The sequence below is a fragment of the Macaca fascicularis genome, chromosome 17, assembly GCF_037993035.2.
Source record: "Macaca fascicularis isolate 582-1 chromosome 17, T2T-MFA8v1.1".
Lineage (NCBI taxonomy): Eukaryota > Metazoa > Chordata > Mammalia > Primates > Cercopithecidae > Macaca > Macaca fascicularis.
The window spans coordinates 28688720-28708034 of NC_088391.1; the positions used below are offsets into that span (position 1 = coordinate 28688720).

The 19315-nt window shown below is 41.1% G+C and overlaps 1 protein-coding gene across 4 annotated transcripts in view; it reads right to left on the minus strand.

The window, feature by feature from the left end:
- Nucleotides 1-3116: 3116 nt before the first annotated feature.
- RCBTB1 (RCC1 and BTB domain containing protein 1) overlaps nucleotides 3117-19315 on the minus strand; it is a 54815-nt gene continuing 38616 nt past the window's right edge. For all 4 annotated transcript variants that reach the window (XM_005585860.5, XM_015439290.4, XM_005585859.5 and 1 more), the window contains 4 exons: nucleotides 18167-18293; nucleotides 14791-14942; nucleotides 13971-14101; nucleotides 3117-5434 (listed from right to left, as the gene is read on the minus strand). In XM_005585860.5, the coding sequence (XP_005585917.1) occupies nucleotides 5294-5434; nucleotides 13971-14101; nucleotides 14791-14942; nucleotides 18167-18293 (551 nt within the window). In that variant the 3' untranslated portion in view covers nucleotides 3117-5293. The remainder of the gene's footprint in view (nucleotides 5435-13970; nucleotides 14102-14790; nucleotides 14943-18166; nucleotides 18294-19315) is intronic.

Here is a 19315-nt window from a genome sequence, read left to right on the forward strand (position 1 = left end):
GTACCAAATTTGCCTGTTTTCGTGTCACAAAGTCTGCTTTTGAAAAATCCCTTTTCAGCCATAGTTATCATGTTGGGATTCATCATCTTCAAAACAAATACCTAAATTTTAAACTGGACTCTGAATAAGAACATTACCAGGAGTATGCAAGAATGAAATAAAATTGACAGTTAACATTTTTCTCAGCCTAATAATATACAGTTCTGGTTTTTATGCCCACACTACCATGTCTGACCCCTGAAAACTTCACATTCACAGTTCTCATTTTTTACCGTGGTACTCTGACTTGCAATAATATTACATCTCAAAATGGGTTTAAACTGAGTCTCCAGCATAGTGTCTGACATGTAATAAATAAGTACTTGAAAAATATTTGCAGGAGATGAAAAAGAACATTCCATTCCTGTTGTATCGGCAGCTCTAGCCTAAGTTCTTATATCTTAGGGACAAAATCTAAACCAGTAGATTTCAAATCTGGCCACACATCAGAATCATGTGGAGCATTTTAAAAACTAGAGAAGTGGCCAGGCGCAGTGGCTCAAGCCTGCAATCCCAGCACTTTGGGAGGCCGAGACGGGCGGATCACAAGGTCAGGAGATCGAGACCATCCTGGCTAACATGGTGAAACCCCGTCTCTACTAAAAAATACAAAAAACTAGCCGGGCGAGGTGGCGGGCGCCTGTAGTCCCAGCTACTCGGGAGGTTGAGGCAGGAGAATGGCGTAAACCCGGGAGGCGGAGCTTGCAGTGAGCTGAGATCCGGCCACTGCACTCCAGCCTGGGCGACAGAGCGAGACTCCGTCTCAAAAAAAAAAAACTAGAGAAGCGAAGATCCCCTCCAACAACCTCTGAATAGATTTCCCCTAGGCAACCTCTGTCTCCCGGGTTCAAGCAATTCTCCTGCCTCAGCCTCCCAAGTAGCTGGGACTACAGGCGCGCACCACCACGCCCAGCTAACTTTCGTATTTTTAGTAGAGGCGGGGTTTCACCGTGTTAGCCAGGATGGTCTCGATCTCTTGACCTCGTGATCCACCTGCCTCGGCCTCCAGTGCCAGGATTATAGGCGTGAGCTACCGTGCCCAGCCATCTTAGCAAAGTTTATCTGACTAATCATTTTGATGTCATGATCTTTATTTAAAAAAAAACATTTGTCCCCCACTTTACTTTCACATTTAAGCTGTGACTCACAGCAAGTAACTGTGCATCATGGAGCACCACGTGTTTCGCGGCCATGAGGCCGGCTACTGGGCAACCTCTAAGGCGGACCCGAGTATGAACTTCAGCTATGTCACTACTGAAAAACTTGAATCCGATTATTTAATCTGAGAATAATGCTGCCTACCTTATGGGACAAAATATGGACAGTAAATAAAATGTGAAGCAGAGAGCACAATGTCTGGCACTGTGGGAAATAAATGTAAAACACATGCACACCCCCACACACACTCCCCTTGCCAACATTTCTAGCTTATTTTCTCCATTCTAACCAAACTTAATTATGGTAAGTTCTGGAAGGCTCATTAGCCCCCATCTCTAAGCCTTTGCTTGTGCCTCTAACTTTTTGGAGATGAGCTAAAAGGACACTTTATATTTTCCCCTATCCAACACAAGTGTTATCTTCAGAACAACTAACTGCTTGTCATGTGTAACCCTATTTCTGTATTAGTCTGTTCTCACACTGTTATGAAGAAATACCAGAGACTGGGTAATTTATAAAGGAAAGACATTTAATGGACTCAGTTCCGCATGGCTGGGGAGGCCTCAAGAAACTTACAATTGTGGCGGAAAGGGAAGAGGCCTGTCTTACGTGTGGCAGGTGAGCGAGAGCACGCAAAGCCCAGGAAGAACTGCCATTTATAAAACCGTCAGATCTCATAAGAACTCCCTCACTAGCATGAGAACAGCATGGGGGAAACAGCCTCCATAATCCAGTCACCTCCCACCAGGTCTCTCCCTCAACACCTGAGGATTACAATTCAAGATGAGATTTGGGTGGGGACACACAGCCAAACCACATCATCCTATTTGGTTTTCTCTCACTGACTGTTATGAAAAGCTCTTTATAAGTATCTCATTGTGTTGTTAATTCCTAAACCTATCTCCCTCTCTCCTAATAATTCATATATTCCTTGAGGATAAAGAATATGTCTTTCCCTTCATGTAAGTACCCCCAAAGGTACAGACACATTTTTCTACTGTGCCAGTTCAACTGTACTACCTTTCAGCAGGAATAAAATCCAAAGATTTCTATGATATGTGTTTGTGTATAGTTGAGAATCAAGCAGTTGACATGTTCATGGTGTACCTATTTTTAGCCTGATACCCATTAAGAATCACACTACTGATTTGTTGTTGTTGTTGTGGTAAAATATATATAACCTAAAATTTGCCATCCCAATCATTTTTAAATATATGGTTCAGTGGCATTAAACATTCATTTTTGTGCAACCGTCACCACCATCCACCTAAAGCAGCGGTCCCCAACCTTTTTGGCACCAGGGACTGGTTTCATGGAAGACAATTTTTCCATGGACCGTGGGATGGGGCGGTTGGTGGGGGGTGGGGAGGATGGTTTTGGGATGAAACTGTACTGCCTCAGACATTAGATTCTCATACAGAGCACATAACCTAGATCCCTTGCATACTCAGTTCACTATAGGGTTTGCACTCCTATGAGAATCTAATGTTCTAATGTTGCCACTGATCTGACAGGAGGCGGAACTCAGGCAGTAATGCTCACTCACCCGCCACTCACCTCCCGCTGTGCGACCTCTTCCCAACAGGCCAGGGACCAATATGGGTCTGTGACCTGAGGGTTGGGGACCCCTGACCTAAAGGACTTCATCTTGGTAAACTGAAACTCGGTATCCATTAAACAAGTTCCCCATTCTCCTCTCCCCTCAGACACTGGCAATGGCCATTCTACTAAGTCTCTATGAATTTGACTAAGAACATCACACAAGTGGCATCACATACATAGTATTTGTTTGTGACTGGCTTCTTTCACTTAGCATAATATCTTTAAGTTCATCTCTGTGTACCATGTGTCAGAATTTCTTTCCTTTTTAGGGCTGCAGACTACTGATTTTCAGTGAAAAACACAACTCTACGTGCCTGTTTTAATGTTACTTTGTTTATTAACATGTCATTCTAAATATTACATAAATACAGCCTATACACTAGAGTATCAAACATTGTTCCAGTAAGAAGTTCAAGAGTACATTTAGGGCTATCTTAAGAAATATGATACTTTGGCTTCCATTATTATATTAGATGAAAAAATCAGTTCAAATAAGAGTTGTCATATCCTGCTATGATTAACAACAAAACAAAGTAGAAAAATAAGAGAGTGTATTTAAAAAAAATAAAGATGATCAAATGCTTTTTGAAGGACTTGTTCTCTTCACTGCCACACATACACAAATGACTTAGTAATCTAACATGAGAAGTGGTCTTTCACTTATATTAGGAACTTGGTAAATATTTGTAGAATGAATGAACTATCTATGGATATGAATTTACTACTTTAATTTGTGCTTTTTTTTGAAAAAAAAAATTTTTCAAGTAAGAGCAATAGTAAACATACTAAAGTTCACATTTTGCTCAGATCATAAGCCTATACAACAGTGATTGTTACAAACACCACCCATCACAGCACAAATCAATGTGCATTTCTGAACCCAGTAAGAAAGGTTCTATCATGTTGTAGAATGAATTCTAACAGAATAATTCACTGGGCTTCAATCACTTGTGATATGGTCAAGAAAAGGGGGCTGGAGCTACTAGGCTTGTCTCTATTTCAGCTATCAATGAATTCCTATCTTTGAGGCCTCACTCCCCTTCCCACCCCAACAGACACAAATTTTAAAACATTGCTAAAAATAGTAACTGCAGCATGTCTTCACCCACTTGTAATTTGGCTCTGAAAATGTACTCAGGCTCCAGGTTCAGAAGAGAGACCTTCCAAGCAGGAGACAAAGTTCACTAAGGGAGCTCACTCCAATGGAAATGAGTTCATGGACCAGAGAGCAAAGCAAAACATTGTTCTTAAAGCAAGCTCAACGGACACGCATGATGAAACTCACAGCTGAACACTCTCACACCCCAGAGTCACCTTTCATAACCAGTTCAAAACAACTACCGTCTTTTAATAGGATCTTTTCAGGAACGCCGTAATTTGGGTGCTTTTTCAAGGTGAAATTGTGCTAAATGTTATACCTACGATGTTTAAAAACAGAGGAAAACCAAAAGTGAAAGATGATAAAGTTTCAAATAAGCCAGTGTGTGATGGATTTGACCTAAAGTAGATAAAGCAAATTCCATTAAGTCCTGTAAGAGGGCTGACTTGAAGAACCACTTCTTCCAGTCATATATTGTAGATATGATGATTCAGCAGCCATAATTTAGGAAGGCAAGAGTATGTATATCATTATTTTCCTCTTAAGTTTGCATTTATAGAAGAAGGTGGGGGGGGACAATTTGAACTTGAGTTCTCAAGCTCTACCTTAATGAAATAAAACACTGTTGGATAAGTAGTGGAGATTCTAATTTATAAAATATTCACCTTCATCAAACTTCTTTCATTATTAACTTGTCACAGATACTTCTAGATTACTACTCTTTATGCACTTAAATCTTAAGAGAAATCTTGACTAACCTAGAAAATTTATCTTTACATAATTATCATTTCAATAGGTTTAACTTACGTTAAACTGAATATTACTTTGATATATCTTGAAGTTAAAAAAGTCAACACAAGCACACAAACAAAAGTCTGAAACAATCTTAATTATTCCTTCACAGTAAGGCTACTAAGCTAGCAACTAAGACAGCACTTAACAATCCCCAGGTCAGCATCTTTAATTCACGATGGGGCCTCTCCGTTCATCTCACAATCCCCCAACTATCACTGCTCCTGCTGTCAGAAGATGGTTGATATGTGGCCCAGGAGAGTTGCTGCCAACTTCCCCTTTCCAAGTTCAGAAGTTCCTCTAATCAAAAATGAAAACAAGACCAAAAACGACTAAACTTTCACTCTTTTACATGTACCAGCCCAAATTTAAGAAAGGTCACATTTAAAATACACTTATCTGGAAACAAGAGTTGTTTCAAATGGGCTCAAGAAAAGCCATACACCCTTGACATGTTCTTACACAGACAACTGTGTCCCAGATGTGGAAAAAAACAACCTGATGGTCTTTTACCTGCAGAATTACATCACCCGTAGAGCACAAACCGGACACATCCTCAACAGTGCCCCAGAGCACTCACACAGAACCCAGCAGCCTTGCGCTTCAGTTCTTAAAGGCTCCACATTTACTGGCTTTAGCAATGAATTCCTTTAGCAGAGGGCCATCCATTTGCCAAAATGCTGCAGTCTGTGTAACTTCTGTCAAATGATTGATGCAAAACTTAAAGCAGAATTCTTCTAAATCCTGGACACACACAACAAAAATAAAAACAAAAAGGGCTTTTTTAGGCAACTTTGATTGAATCACTTCTCTCTAAGCCCTTCACCCCAAACCTCTCACCCTCCCCCAGAAAAGATATTTGAGAGGCCAGATACCTAAAACTAGACAAAAAGGTGACCACAGGTAGGTGTGACAAAAACACATACCATTTATTCAACGCAGTAAGAGCAATGGTCCCCTAACTCAAAGTGTGACTCTTCAAAACACACACACATACACACGTGCATGCACACACACACACACACAAGACCTACAGGGGAAAGAATTTCCTGCACGATTATCACATAATCTAGTTATAGTCAAAGACACCGTTGTAAAAGGCAGAATGAATGCCACTTTATTCCACAGAATGTGTTTTGTCACATTCAAGACATCAGAGAAAAGAATTAAGCTGTGGGTTAGTTTAAGAAGCAGAAAGGTAATGAAGAGGTATGGTCAACCTAAAGTGGCACATTAAAAAGAAAATCCCAGCCAGGCACAGTGGCTCACGCCTGTAATCCCAGCACTTTTGGGAGGCCGAGGCAGGTGGAAGGTCAGGAGTTCGAGACCAGCCTGGCCAACATAGGGAAACCCCATTTCCAGTAGAAATACAAAAATTAGCCAGGTGTGCTGATGGGTGCCTATAATCCCAGCTGCTCGGGAGACTGAGGCAGGAGAATCGCTTGAGCCCGGGAGGCAGAGGTTGCAGTGAGCCAAGATCGCACCCACTGCACTCCAGCCTGGGTGACAGAGCAGAGGCTCTGAAAGAAAATCCCAAAAAATTCACCTTAAATTCACTTTTACGCTCTCCTAATAATGACTTTAATTTTAAAGCCATGAAGAATAATAATACTACAACTTCCACTACACTAATATCTCAGAAAGTCAATCCCACAGAAGTATATTTACACAGATTAGTTTTCAGTCAGACAAACAGAAGTCACCAATTACCAACATTCAGGGGAGTAACATCCACAAGTGGTACACCAGAACCATTTCAAAATCAATCCCTGCCTATGCTAATCCACCCTTTCATCTCCTGCCAAACTTTAATAGTCTGTCCCTTAGGATGTTGGAATATATATTTATTAAATCGATCAGGCACCTGAAATGCATGCAAAGACTCAATATATAAAAGGAAATTACACTAAAAGCTCTTATCACAAATAGCTTGACTTTATTATAACTTGGCTAGCTGGTAAGTTCTAAATTGAAGGTCATTACTCCGGGTTCTATCGAACCAGAAGCTCGACAACATTTCAACCGCAGGTTTTGGCCGCACATTTCCAGCCACCACAAGATGGGCATGTTAGACAGAGTGGAAGGGGCCCACACGAACATGGAGAGACCCCTCTTCTGCTCTCAGCACAGATGTCAGCAAACAATGATTTCCTTGTTCTAAGGGTCCTCCTGTCCCTGGCTAAAAGATACCCAAAGTAAACTCCAGAAACCCACCCAGTCACATAACCATTAAGAGATAAACCACAGGCCGGGCGCGGTGGCTCACGCTTGTAATCTCAGCACTTTGGGAGGCTGAGGTGGGTGGATCACGAGGTCAGGGGTTCGAGACCAGCTTGACCAACATGGTGAAACCCTGTCTCTACTAAAAATACAAAAATTAGCCGGGTATGGTGGCGTGCACCTGTAATCCCAGCTACTCAGGAGGCTGAAGCAGGAGAATCACTTGAACCCAGGAGGGGGAGGTTGCAGTGAGCCGAGATTAAGCCACTGCACTCCAGCCTGGGCAAAAGAGCAAGACTCAGCCTCAAGAAAAAAAAAAAAAAAAAGAAAAGAAAAAGAAAACAAAAAAAGAGAGATAAACCACAGCTAATGAGTGCTAGCCAGCTGCTGTTTCGTTTGTTTGTTTTCTAGATAATTTGAAATGCACTTAGGATGTTAGCAGAGTCTCTGGATTCTTGTTTTTAATCAGAGATTCCCAGTGGGCTAAATGCATAACTAAATGCTCCATATATTAAAATAAACTAAAATGTGAAACTGAATAAAGCATTCCCTCTCAGATTATTACTCAAGAAAAAGCGGCCAGGCGCGGTGGCTCACGCCTGTAATCCCAGCACTTTGGGAGGCGGAGGTGGGCTGATCACAAGGTCAGGAGATTGAGACCATCCTGGCAAACACGGTGAAACCCCGTCTCTATGAAAATACAAAAACTTAGCCGTGCGTGGTGGCGGGCGCCTGTAGTCCCAGCTACTCGGGAGGCTGAGGCAGGAGAATGGCGTGAACCCGGGAGGCGGAGCTTGCAGCGAGCGGAGATCGCCACTGTACTCCTGCTTGGGCGACACAGCGAGACTCCATCTCAAAAAAAAAAAGAAAAATCACTACGCCTCGCATTATCACCCAATGATTAATAAATAGCTCTCAGGACTAAATTATATTCCACAGGGACATAAAAGTCACATTTTAAAATTTAGTTATCAAAAACAGAAAACTTTATTCACACATAACTTTGGAAGTAGCCATTCATAACGACAGAAAGTTATTTAAATCATGTAATATATCAGATAAGAATCTTTAAGTATTAAATTTTAATGACATAATTTCAAATTCGCAGGAAGAGTGCAGTGAACTCTGGCATCAAACCTCATCAGTTTGTGTCTATTGATGTAGAACTCAAGATCTTTCTACTGTATATGAAAAAGTGAGTTTAAAGTGAGTTTATTCAGCTTACTAATTGTGCAGCAAATACCTTGAGTATAAACTTTAAGAAGTTCTATGACCAGGTACGGTGGCTCATGCCTGTAATCCCAGTACTTTGGGAGGCCAAGGTGGGCAGATTCCTGAGGTCAGGAGTTCGAGACCAACCTGGCCAACATGGAGAAACCCCGTTTCTACCAAAAAAAAAATATATACAAAATTAGCTGGATATGGTGGCGCATGCCTGTAATCCCAGCTACTCGGGAGGCTGAGGCAGGAGAATCGCTTGAACCCAAGAGGCAGAGGTTGCCATAAGCAGAGATCGTGCCACTGCACTGCAGCCTGGGAGACAGGAGTGAAACTCCGTCTCAAAAAAAAAAAAAAGAAGTTTTATACACAATGTAGGTATACAAATGGTGCCACTAATCACAATTCACTTTACATACTCATGAAAATGGTTCTATCAAACTGCCTTCCCTTCCCCTCCAATTAGTTTGAACTGCTGAGGTATCTGGGTATGCAATAAATATTAAAAAGTTCCAAACATTAAAAGTCAAACTAGAGAATGCTGAAAACAATCTAAATCTGGGTTGTGTAAGTAACTAATTAAACCTTGGTTGAGGCAGATCTATGTAAAAGGAAGCCCTGAATGCACGTGGTGAGGGACGTTTGAATTTGCAAGTTCACCAGAGAGTGGCACAGTCAAGCAGAACCACTTAGCAACCAGTGCCCACCATCGGTTTGCCCTTAATGAGCGAATTAGACAAATGCCCTTCTGACTTGACCTCTCTTTAGTAGTATAAGAATCTACATAATCTGTTCCTTTCATTCTGCAAAGGATCAAATCTTCAATAACACAGGCAAGAAAATGCAACTCTTGCCCAAGTGAGAAGTCAACTATAACAGGGATGGTTATAGTTGACTTCTTACTTCTAACTGGGCTTTAAATAAAACAATTCCAAGAAGGACAAGAAGGATCATGTGACCAGGAGATGAACAAAGTTCCTGACAGAATGAAAGAGTCCTCTTACAGCCCATGGGATAGGGAAGTGAAGAGCATAAAAATGGAAGGGTCTAATACAGTATTCTTGGTATTAGAAACTAAACTCTGTTTATGACGTTATGTGGTGGAATGATTATAAAGTGTTCTAACGCAAATGAGATAAAATACCAGATTTATTGTCATTAGCAAAGAAGATAAAAATAAAAACTGCTCTCCTGAAATAATTTATAAATCATTCCAAATCTTTCAACACTTAAACTATTCCAATCAATATATACATTCTGAAAATAAGTTGTTTTTCCTTTCCACAAATTTTCTTTAGTAACAAAACAAAACACAGAGAATTGATTATCTTAATACCCTCATTTTTAAAAATGCTGGCCGGGCGCGGTGGCTCAAGCCTGTAATCCCAGCACTTTGGGAGGCCGAGACGGGCGGATCATGAGGTCAGGAGATCGAGACCATCCTGGCTAACACGGTGAAACCCCGTCTCTACTAAAAATACAAGAAAATTAGCCGGGCGCGGTGGCGGGCGCCTGTAGTCCCAGCTACTTGGGAGGCTGAGGCAGGAGAATGGCGTGAACCCGGGGGAGCGGAGCTTGCAGTGAGCCGAGATCGCGCCACTGCACTCCAGCCTGGGGCACAGAGCAAGACTCCGCGTCAAAAAATAAATAAATAAATAAATAAAAAATAAATAAAAATGCTAATGCAGCCTCTAAGGGAGTTCTTACCCCGTCCTAAAACTCCAAAGCTAAACTAGTTGAATGTTAATAATCTGAAGACCACCTAACCAGGGTGAGCAGGTGCCTTGGCATTACAGCTTCCCCCAAGACACATCCCAGATGACACAAGATCACGAACCACATCTAACTCTGTCCAACCTGTTGTTAAAGTAACTGCAAAAATAAAACCCAAAACTGTCAGTCTATAATTCATGTTATAGCACACCAAGTACAAAATACTCCAAATCAAAGAAGTTTTTTGTTTTCAAAATGTACTTAAACATTCTACCATATGGGAAAAACATAATTTATCTCATTACGCAAAAAACATGTGTCAGCCTACTGCTGATTGAAGACTTTTAATTTGGGCCACAAAAAGAAGAAAAAAATGCTGGCCACCAAGCCTTAGCACCAAGCTGTCCAGTACTCAGACCCCCGATCAACTTCAGAATTAGATTCCTGGGCTCGTGTTTATTGCTCCCCTCCAAAAGTAAGATCATAAGATATAAGTTGCTCAGCACATAGGATTTTCTGGAAAGTTCTCTACTCCGGTTAAACAAATAATACTTCCCAGCTGTTTCTCTTAATGTTCAAATACACATAAAAATACAAAATTTCCTGAAAAGAATCACTTTACAGTGTGCGACTGATCTATCTTGAAACAATGTTTTATCCACATTTTCTCCCTGATGTCAATACTTATTCAGGTCTGCACCAAAGGAATATTTCAATGTTCCTTTGTCAAGTGCTTCTTAATAAAACTTGTGGACAGTTTGATAACACGTTCATAGCAAGGGCTCTACAATCATCAACTGACTTTTGAAACTCCCTGTCACTACTGAGTCCATACATTTTTTTTTTTTTTTTTTTTTTTTGAGACGGAGTCTCGCTCTGTCACCCAGGCTGGAGTGCAGTGGCCGGATCTCAGCTCACTGCAAGCTCCGCCTCCCGGGTTCACGCCATTCTCCTGCCTCAGCCTCCCGAGTAGCTGGGACTACAGGCACCCGCCACCTCGCCCGGCTAAGTTTTTGTATTTTTTAGTAGAGACGGGGTTTCACTGTGTTAGCCAGGATGGTCTCGATCTCCTGACCTCATGATCCGCCCGTCTCGGCCTCCCAAAGTGCTGGGATTACAGGCTTGAGCCACCGCGCCCGGCCGAGTCCATACATTTTTGTTGCTTTACTGTGTGTACATTTGCTTCAAAGCTATCTTGTCAAAAGGGGGCATGGAGGAACCTCAGATACTTTCGTAGAAAGAGAATAAACATTGGAAGCAGGTAGTCTCCATCTTCCTAGCAGTTTGGCCCACAAAACGAAGGCAAAGTCATCTAGTATCTCCAAGTTGAGTTCTAAAAATAATAGTTTTTGCAGTCAACTTCTAACCTGACTCATCAGTAGCTTCCAATCAACTAATAAACACAATAACAGGGCTTTCTTTCTAAGAGATGGCGGTCTCACTATGTTGTCCAGGCTGGTCTCAAACTCCCAGCCTCAAGCAATCCTCCCACTTCAGCATCCTGAGTAGCTGGAATACAGGCATGAGCCACTGTGCCCAGCTATGGGTTTTAATTTTGTACTCCAGAACTTCATTCATATACTCGCTATATCTTATAGTATTAAGGAAATAAAATGTAAAAGCACATTAGTCAATTATGTAACTTGTATTACAACCTAAGAAATATACCCTAGAAAAAGTCCTGGTGCAGTGGCTCATGCCTATAATCCCAGCACTTTGGGAGGCTGAGGTGGGAGGGACACTTGAGCCCAGAAGTTCAAGACAGCCTGGGCAACATAATGAAACCCTGTCTCTACAAAAAATAAAAAATAAGAAATTGGCTGGGTGTGTTGGCACACGCCCGTAGTCCCAGTTCCTGGACTGGGAAGGAAGGAGGACTGCTTGAGCCCGGGAAGTTGAGGCTACAGTGAGCTGTGATCACACCACTATGCTTTAGCCTGGGCGACAGAGCAAGACCCTGTATCACCAGGAAAAAAAAATTACATATAAATTGTAAACATATACACACACACACACACACACACATATATATATATGCCCTAGAAATAAAGAAGTGACTCTTTCTTTTTGTCTTCTTTCTATTCTCTAATTTTTCTACGTTGAATGTGTAATATTTGTAGGATTTTAAGTTTTTTTAAACTTTTTTTTTTGAGACAGAGTCTTGCTCTGTTGCCCAGGCTAGAGTGCAGTGGTGCAACTTCTGCCTCCCAGGTTCAAGCAATTCTCCTGCCTCAGCCTCCCGAGTAGCTGGGATTACAGGCATGCACCACCACGCCCAGCTAATTTTTGTATTTTTAGTAGAGACAGGGTTTCACCATGTTGGCCAGGCTGGTCTCAAACTCCTTATCTCAAGTGATCTGCCCACCTTGGCCACCCAAAGTGCTGGGATTACAGGCGTGAGCTCCAAGCCTGGCCATTTATTTTTTCAAAGCACACCTTCATGGTGAGGTATTTTCAAATGTTTTCACTCATTCATTTAATTCAGCATGCATTTTTGAGCGCCAGCTCCGTGCCCACACTGTGACAGACTCTGGGGAATCACATGTATTTGGAGTCTTTCTAAAGGAAGTTTTCATCGTGTTTATACATAATATGAGAAAAATGACAACTAGTGAAGGAAATGACCTGCTGGCACATGAAGCAGCAGCAGAAGGCTTTTTCTGTAAACTTCCTAGGACAGATCTTAGCTGAAGATGAGGAAGAAGTTTCCAGCAACTTGAGCTGGGACATCTGCCTCTGCCCAGGTTGTTCTCACTGGTGTTAGTCAGCAAGGTCTGATCCTGAGTATGGAACTCGTTAACAGGGAGGAGGAGCGTGGAGAGGCCCAGAGAGGATTCTAACACCAGTCACCAAATGGACAGAAAAGGCACTGACCCAATTTAAAATTATATCACCAGGTGGAAATAAAATCTAAAGAAACAGCATTTCTAATCAAGAGGTTCAGGGTGTCACAGGAAGGGTAGGAAAAAAACCATACCTCCATTTTCTATTAGAAATGATTTACTTTGATCATCATTCCATCCACAGTCGGGCTGCAGACAAAGTCAGCTATATTTGACCTTATCAAACATTTATAATTATAATATAGCCTCAAACAAAAATAGGATACGTTTTGAAAACATCGCGGTCAACTTTAATCCCTAAGTGTGATGAAGTTTGTCCTCTGTTATTCCTCAAAGGACAGAGCTGCAGATCTTTGCACGTGTTTGATAAACTCCTTGATACCCGATATTCTGCTTTGTCAAATGACAACAAAATGTCTGCAAGGATAGGCTAACTGTATCATTCTACACGCGTACCTTAGCTAGACATTTTGAAATTCCAAGGCTATTGCTCTCTACCTTTTACTCTCTCTGAATCTGTGAAACCAACCATACCCGCCTTTAGCTCACTGATCATCCTCAATGCTTCCTTTAAGGTACTATCTTCATTCAGTTCAACAAACATTTCTCATCAGGTGCCTAATATGTGCCAGGCACTATAGGGTATGCAGATGAATGAGAAACAGTTCCTACTCACGAGGAGCTTACAGTCTGATGCTTTGGTTCTTCAAAAAAATGCACACAAACTTTCAGACTCCCAAAAGCCCATTAATTCACAGGCTCAAGAGATCTGTGAATCCCAGATTAAGAACTCAACCCAGTGCAAAAACAAAAGGAGTCCACAGCAAGTTCTTAACGGGTAAATAACTGTGAGCTATAATTAGACACTGATAGAACTGCAGAGCGTACAGAGATACAAATCATACGCATCCCCAGCTTATGACAGGGCCGAGGTGGGAAGACAGCAAGGTGAGTCTTGAAGTAAACACATATGCTGACACTGAGAAAGACCTGAAACTAAAATATGCTGTTTGTTAGTCCAGTTAGTGTGGCACCTTATGTTCCAACCTGCAGGACAGCTGCTAGGACCTTGGTTCATTTCCTGTCTTACTTAGAGGAACAACGACTTTTGAAACAATGAACAGGGAATTAAGAAGCAAGGGCAGATTTCAGTTTTCAATGGGTTCACTGATTCCCTAAACAGAAGTGAAGTGACTCATCGTTTTCCATGTCTCACGAGAGAAGAGGGGGAGACGAGCATGAAGGGAGTTAAGGGTGGTTTGGTTTCTGTTTGTTGTTTATGTTACCTCTGCATCATATCTGACTGCAGCAGAGAATAGCGAAAAGGCATTCTCCACAGTAATTCCTCTCTTGATAATGTGCTGACAAAGTTTTTTCAGTCTGTTTTCACAGTAAGATGTCGCCAAATCCAGAAGACCTAAAAGTAAGACATGTGAAAGGCTTAATCAAATTTATAATTATTTTCCATACATAGAGATTTTGTTTTGGTGAACAGAGGTGTATGAGTAAATTAGAAGTTTCTTAGTGGACAAGGGTCTGAATTTGAGTAAATAAATTCTCTTTTTTACTGTCTGCCTCCTCTACTTCTACACCTCTCCTATGTTTACTTTATACAATTTCTTCAATAGTACAAAGAAAAGGCAAAACATGCAATTTCAGTCCTCATTTTGTTTCTAAAATGCTAAATGCATGAGCAACTTATACTTCACTATTAGAAAATTAAAATAAGCCCATAGCTTAATACCTAGGTGATGGGTTGATAGGTGCAGCAAACCACCATGGCACACGTTTACCTATGTAACAAGCCTACGCATCCTGCACATGTACCCCAGAACTTAAAATAAAAATAAATTAACAAAAAAAAAAAAAGAAAAAAGGAAGTCCTTCAGTGACATTAGAACAAAAAAGCCTATGGTCATAAACTAAGTCCAAAACTATTAACCATAATAACTACTCAATACTATTTTTAAAGACATCTACGTCAAATCTTTTTTAAGCACCAAATTAAAGTCAATACACCTGAAGCTTTTTACATTTCAGGACTAAGAACATGAGGGGATGTATTCTTGACCATGTGGCTTGTCCATCCCAATGCTGCCGCGGTACCTATAGCATCTTCAGGCGGCAGGTCCACTGTGTCTGTGTAGAGGTACTGGAGAAAGGCACGATACACTGGGTAGGAAAACTGATCGATTTCTATCACTTCCTTCATGTCTTCATTCCAATACGACTGGAACATGGATCGAAAATGCTCACACCTAAAACAGAAAAGCAAAAGTTTTATTTGTTCAGCAGCAATTTTTAAAAAAGAAAAAAAAATTACCTAATTAAATTGACAAAATCAGATAAACAGATTAGAAGTATCCTTGGGCCGGGCATGGCAGCTCATGCCTGTAACCCCAGCACTTTGGGAGGCCAAGCAGGCGGATCACCTGAGGTCGGGAGTTCGAGACCAGCCTGACCAACATGGAGAAACCATGTCTCTACTAAAAATTCAAAATTAGCCAGGTGTGGTGGTACAAGCCTATCATCCCAGCTACTCGGGAGGCTGAGGCAGGAAAATCGCTTGAACCCAGGAGGTGGAGGTTGTGGTGAGCCGAGATCACCCCACCACACTCCAGCCTGGCAACAAGGGCAAAAAACTACGTCTCAAAAAAAATAAATAAATAAAGTATTCTTAACTACTATATCTGGGCCTGCACACACCAGGCTCATAGACCTTCAGTTAGCACCCAAAAAACATTCCACATGCAAGTGGTTTTCGTACCTGCCTTTTTTATATACACTCACTTTCATTTTTCATATCTCCTATTAAATACTAATAGGTACGCACAGAGCCTGGAAGCACCCAGCACTTCCACTACTGTTTCCATTTGACGGGCCCCAAGATTTTTTTGCTCCTTTGTTATTTTTTAAAATGATGTACAGAAATGCATTTTAAACAATAAAGTGAAAGAAATTCACAACAGTTCAAAACTTTTGACTATATATTAACATTAAAATGATTCATTTGTTTTTTGTTTTATGTAGTAAGTATATTCTTAAAACTGTTTTATATGTTAACTGGATTACATCAAGCTGATTATTGCCTCATTATCTGACACTTTTTCTTCTTTTCTGACTCATCGTCAAAACAGCCATCACTCCTATTTTGTTTTTTTGCATTGCCTGCTCCCCTTCCTCTCTTCCCAGGCCTGCTACAAGCTTATTTATAAAGCACATTCACTAGGATAGTCAGATTAGTTCAAGAAAACCTGAGCAGCTCCTACACTGTATTTACATGTACAAAGCCACCTGCATGAGAAAATGATTTCTAAATATTGGATTTCTTAATATAACATACTTATATCTTTCTAAAAATCATATTTTTAAATTCTTTTAAAGTGAGATATGGCACAAAGAGAAAAAGTATTTTCAAAATCCACTCAGAGGCGAGGTGCAGTGGCTCAAGCCTGTAATTCCAGCACTTTGGGAGGCCAAGGCAGGTCAGATTCAACCACCTGAGGTCAGAAGTTCAAGACCAGCCTGGCCAACACGGCGAAACTTCGTCTCTACTAAAAATACAAAAATTAGCCGGGCGTGGTAGTGCATGATTGTAATCCCAGCTACTTGGGAGGCTGAGGCTGGAAGATCACTTGAACATAGGAGGTAGAGGTTGCAGTGAGCTGGTATCGCACCACTGCACTCTAGCCTGGGTGACAGAATGAGACTGTCTCAAAAAAAAATAAAAATAAAAATCCATTCAGAATACTAAAAAAAAGCTTCACTTACATAAAAAATTACTCTACCTCAGAAGTAAAAAAGAAATAGTTGTCTAAGAAACAATCATGGATTTCATGGTCAGAAAACTACATGAAAAGAATAGACTGGCTGACCACAGGTGCACAGACAGAAACAGTTCCAGTTCATCTTTTCAATTCATACTGTGGTTCAGATATTTACTCCCTTAGGTAAGGAATGACATAGGGCTTTTCTGTTCCTTTCTTTTTTTTTTTTTTTTTGAGATGGAGTCTCACTTTGTCGTCCAGGCTGGAGTGCAGTGGCCGGATCTCAGCTCACTGCAAGCTCCGCCCCCCGGGTTCACGCCATTCTCCTGCCTCAGCCTCCCGAGTAGCTGGGACCACAGGCGCCCACCACCTCACCCAGCTAATTTTTTATATTTTTTAGTAGAGACGGGGGTTTCACCCTGTTAGCCAGGATGGTCTCGATCTCCTGACCTCGTGATCCGCCCGTCTCGGCCTCCCAAAGTGCTGGGATAACAGGCTTCAGCCACCGCGCCCAGCCTTCTGTTCCTTTTAGATGTATTTCTTTGCCAACAGGTTTTTAACTAAATTTCCAAAAAGACTTGTAAATGGCCAATTTAATGGTCTTATGTGCCTTTTTCTGCAATGGCAACCTTTGTGGCAAACAGTTACTAATAAATGCATAGTTCCCTCACATTTATACAAGGAACTATATCTAAAAAACTTTTTCTTTCATTTTTGAGATAAGATCCAGCTCTGTCACCCAGGATGATCACAGCTCACCACAGCCATGATCTACTGGGCTCAATCCTTCCACCTCAGCCTCCGGAGTAGCTGGAACTACAGGAACGCACCACCACACCTGGCTAATTTTTTCTATTTTTTGTACAGACAGTGTCTCACTATATTGCCTAGGCTGGTCTCAGACTCCTGGGATCAAGTGATACTCGTTCCTTGGCCTCCCAAAGTCCTAGGATTACAGGCATGAGACACCACGCCCAGCCTAGAACTTTCTTTAATTGGTAACTGGATGTCCCTTAGAAACAGAAGCAAAGCATTCCTATGAGAGTTTTCTGCTTCATCTTTAATTAAAAGAGGACATATACACTTTTCAATAACAACCTTTCGTATTTTAACCACGTAAACAAATTTTCCGACGGAAATGAGTATTCACAAGATTCTTAATTTAAAAAACAATGTAAGCTGGGTGCGGTGACTCACATCTGTAATGCCAGCACTTTGGGAGGTTGAGGCGGGCAAATCACCTGAGATCGGGAGTTCGAGACCAGCCTGACTAACATGGAGAAACCCCGTCTCTACTATAAATACAAAATTAGCCGGGTATGGTGGCACATGCCTGTAAACCCAGCTACTCAGGAGGCTGAGGCAGGAGAATCACTTAAACCCGGGAGGTGGAGGTTGCGGTGAGCTGAGATCACACCATTACACTCGAGCCTGAGCAACAAGAGTGAAACTACGTCTCAAACAAACAAACAAACAACTATATAGACAAATACTTAAACTCCTACAGTACACTTTTTCTAAAACGCTCCATGAGTGTACACAAAAAACTTTGACATGAAATGGACTGAGGCTATCTGCAAAAATATTAAGTAGTGACATTTCTCTCTACTACCAAGGCTATTTTTTATCAGTACCCATTTTGTGGAATAACAAATACATAGAAATGGCAAAAATAAAGTAAAGTTATTGATGTCTCTGAGCTCATGCAAAAATACCTGATTTTCAAAACAGCTTTATGGACATGAATATATTTTCCATCAATTCGAAACTTCAGATCGGCAGTTTCTGGACTATCAAATTCTTTCTTCAGTGACTCTGCAACTGTTAAAAAGTCTTCATGCTCTGAAGGCAACAAACATATATTAACATGGAAAGTTCAAGGAACAGATTGAAGATTCAAAAGACTTCAAAAAGATCATCATGTCCGTGGTGGGTAATTCCACTTGTTTTTTTTTTTCAAGAGTTCATACCTTATTTGACAAATCAATTCTACGGTATTAAAGGAAGTATCCGGACGGGCGCGGTGGCTCACGCCTGTAATCCCAGCACTTTGGGAGGCCAAGGCGGGCAGATCATGAGGTCAAGAGATCGACACCATTCTGGCTAACATGGTGAAACCCCATCTCTACTAAAAGTACAAAAATTAGCTGGGCATGGTGGCACTCGCCTGTAGTCCCAGCTACTCGGGAGGCTGAGGCAGGAGAATTGCTTGAACCCAGGAGGCAGAGGTTGCAGTGAGCCAAGATGGTGCCACTGTACTCTAGCCTGGTGGCAGAGTGAGACTCTGTCTCAAAAAAATAAAAAAATTTAAAAAAAATAAATAAAACAGTATCCTGCATCTATAAACTACCAAAGAAAACCACCAAAAGATGGTATTTAGAAAGGCCAAATACCATCTTATATGCTTAGTTATACATTAGAAATGTATATTTTTTAAAGAAAAAAATGATAGGTACTTCATGATAATATGATAACCCCCTCTCAAAACGAGTGGTTCTCTTCTAAGACTAAGAATTTATCAGTTTTCCTTGACTGAAACACTATCTTTTTTCTGCTTTGGGGTAGTTTCAAGGGGTCAGCATATCCAACTCAAGGAGGTGCAAGAAACAAACTTACCACTTAAATGGTAATGCTAAGCAGTCACGTTCTCAAGCAGAGAAACTCTTTCCTAAGTATCTGGAATCTAAACATCTCTGTTAACCCTAAAAATCACTATATGCATAATCCTTACTCACTATCTAAACACAGAGCAAATTCACTTAGAAACAATGCCTACACGAAGGGAACAGTTTTATCAAAACACACGATCACCTTACCTGATAAGAATTGCTGTTATGGTTATATGTAAGTAGAACTGTATTATT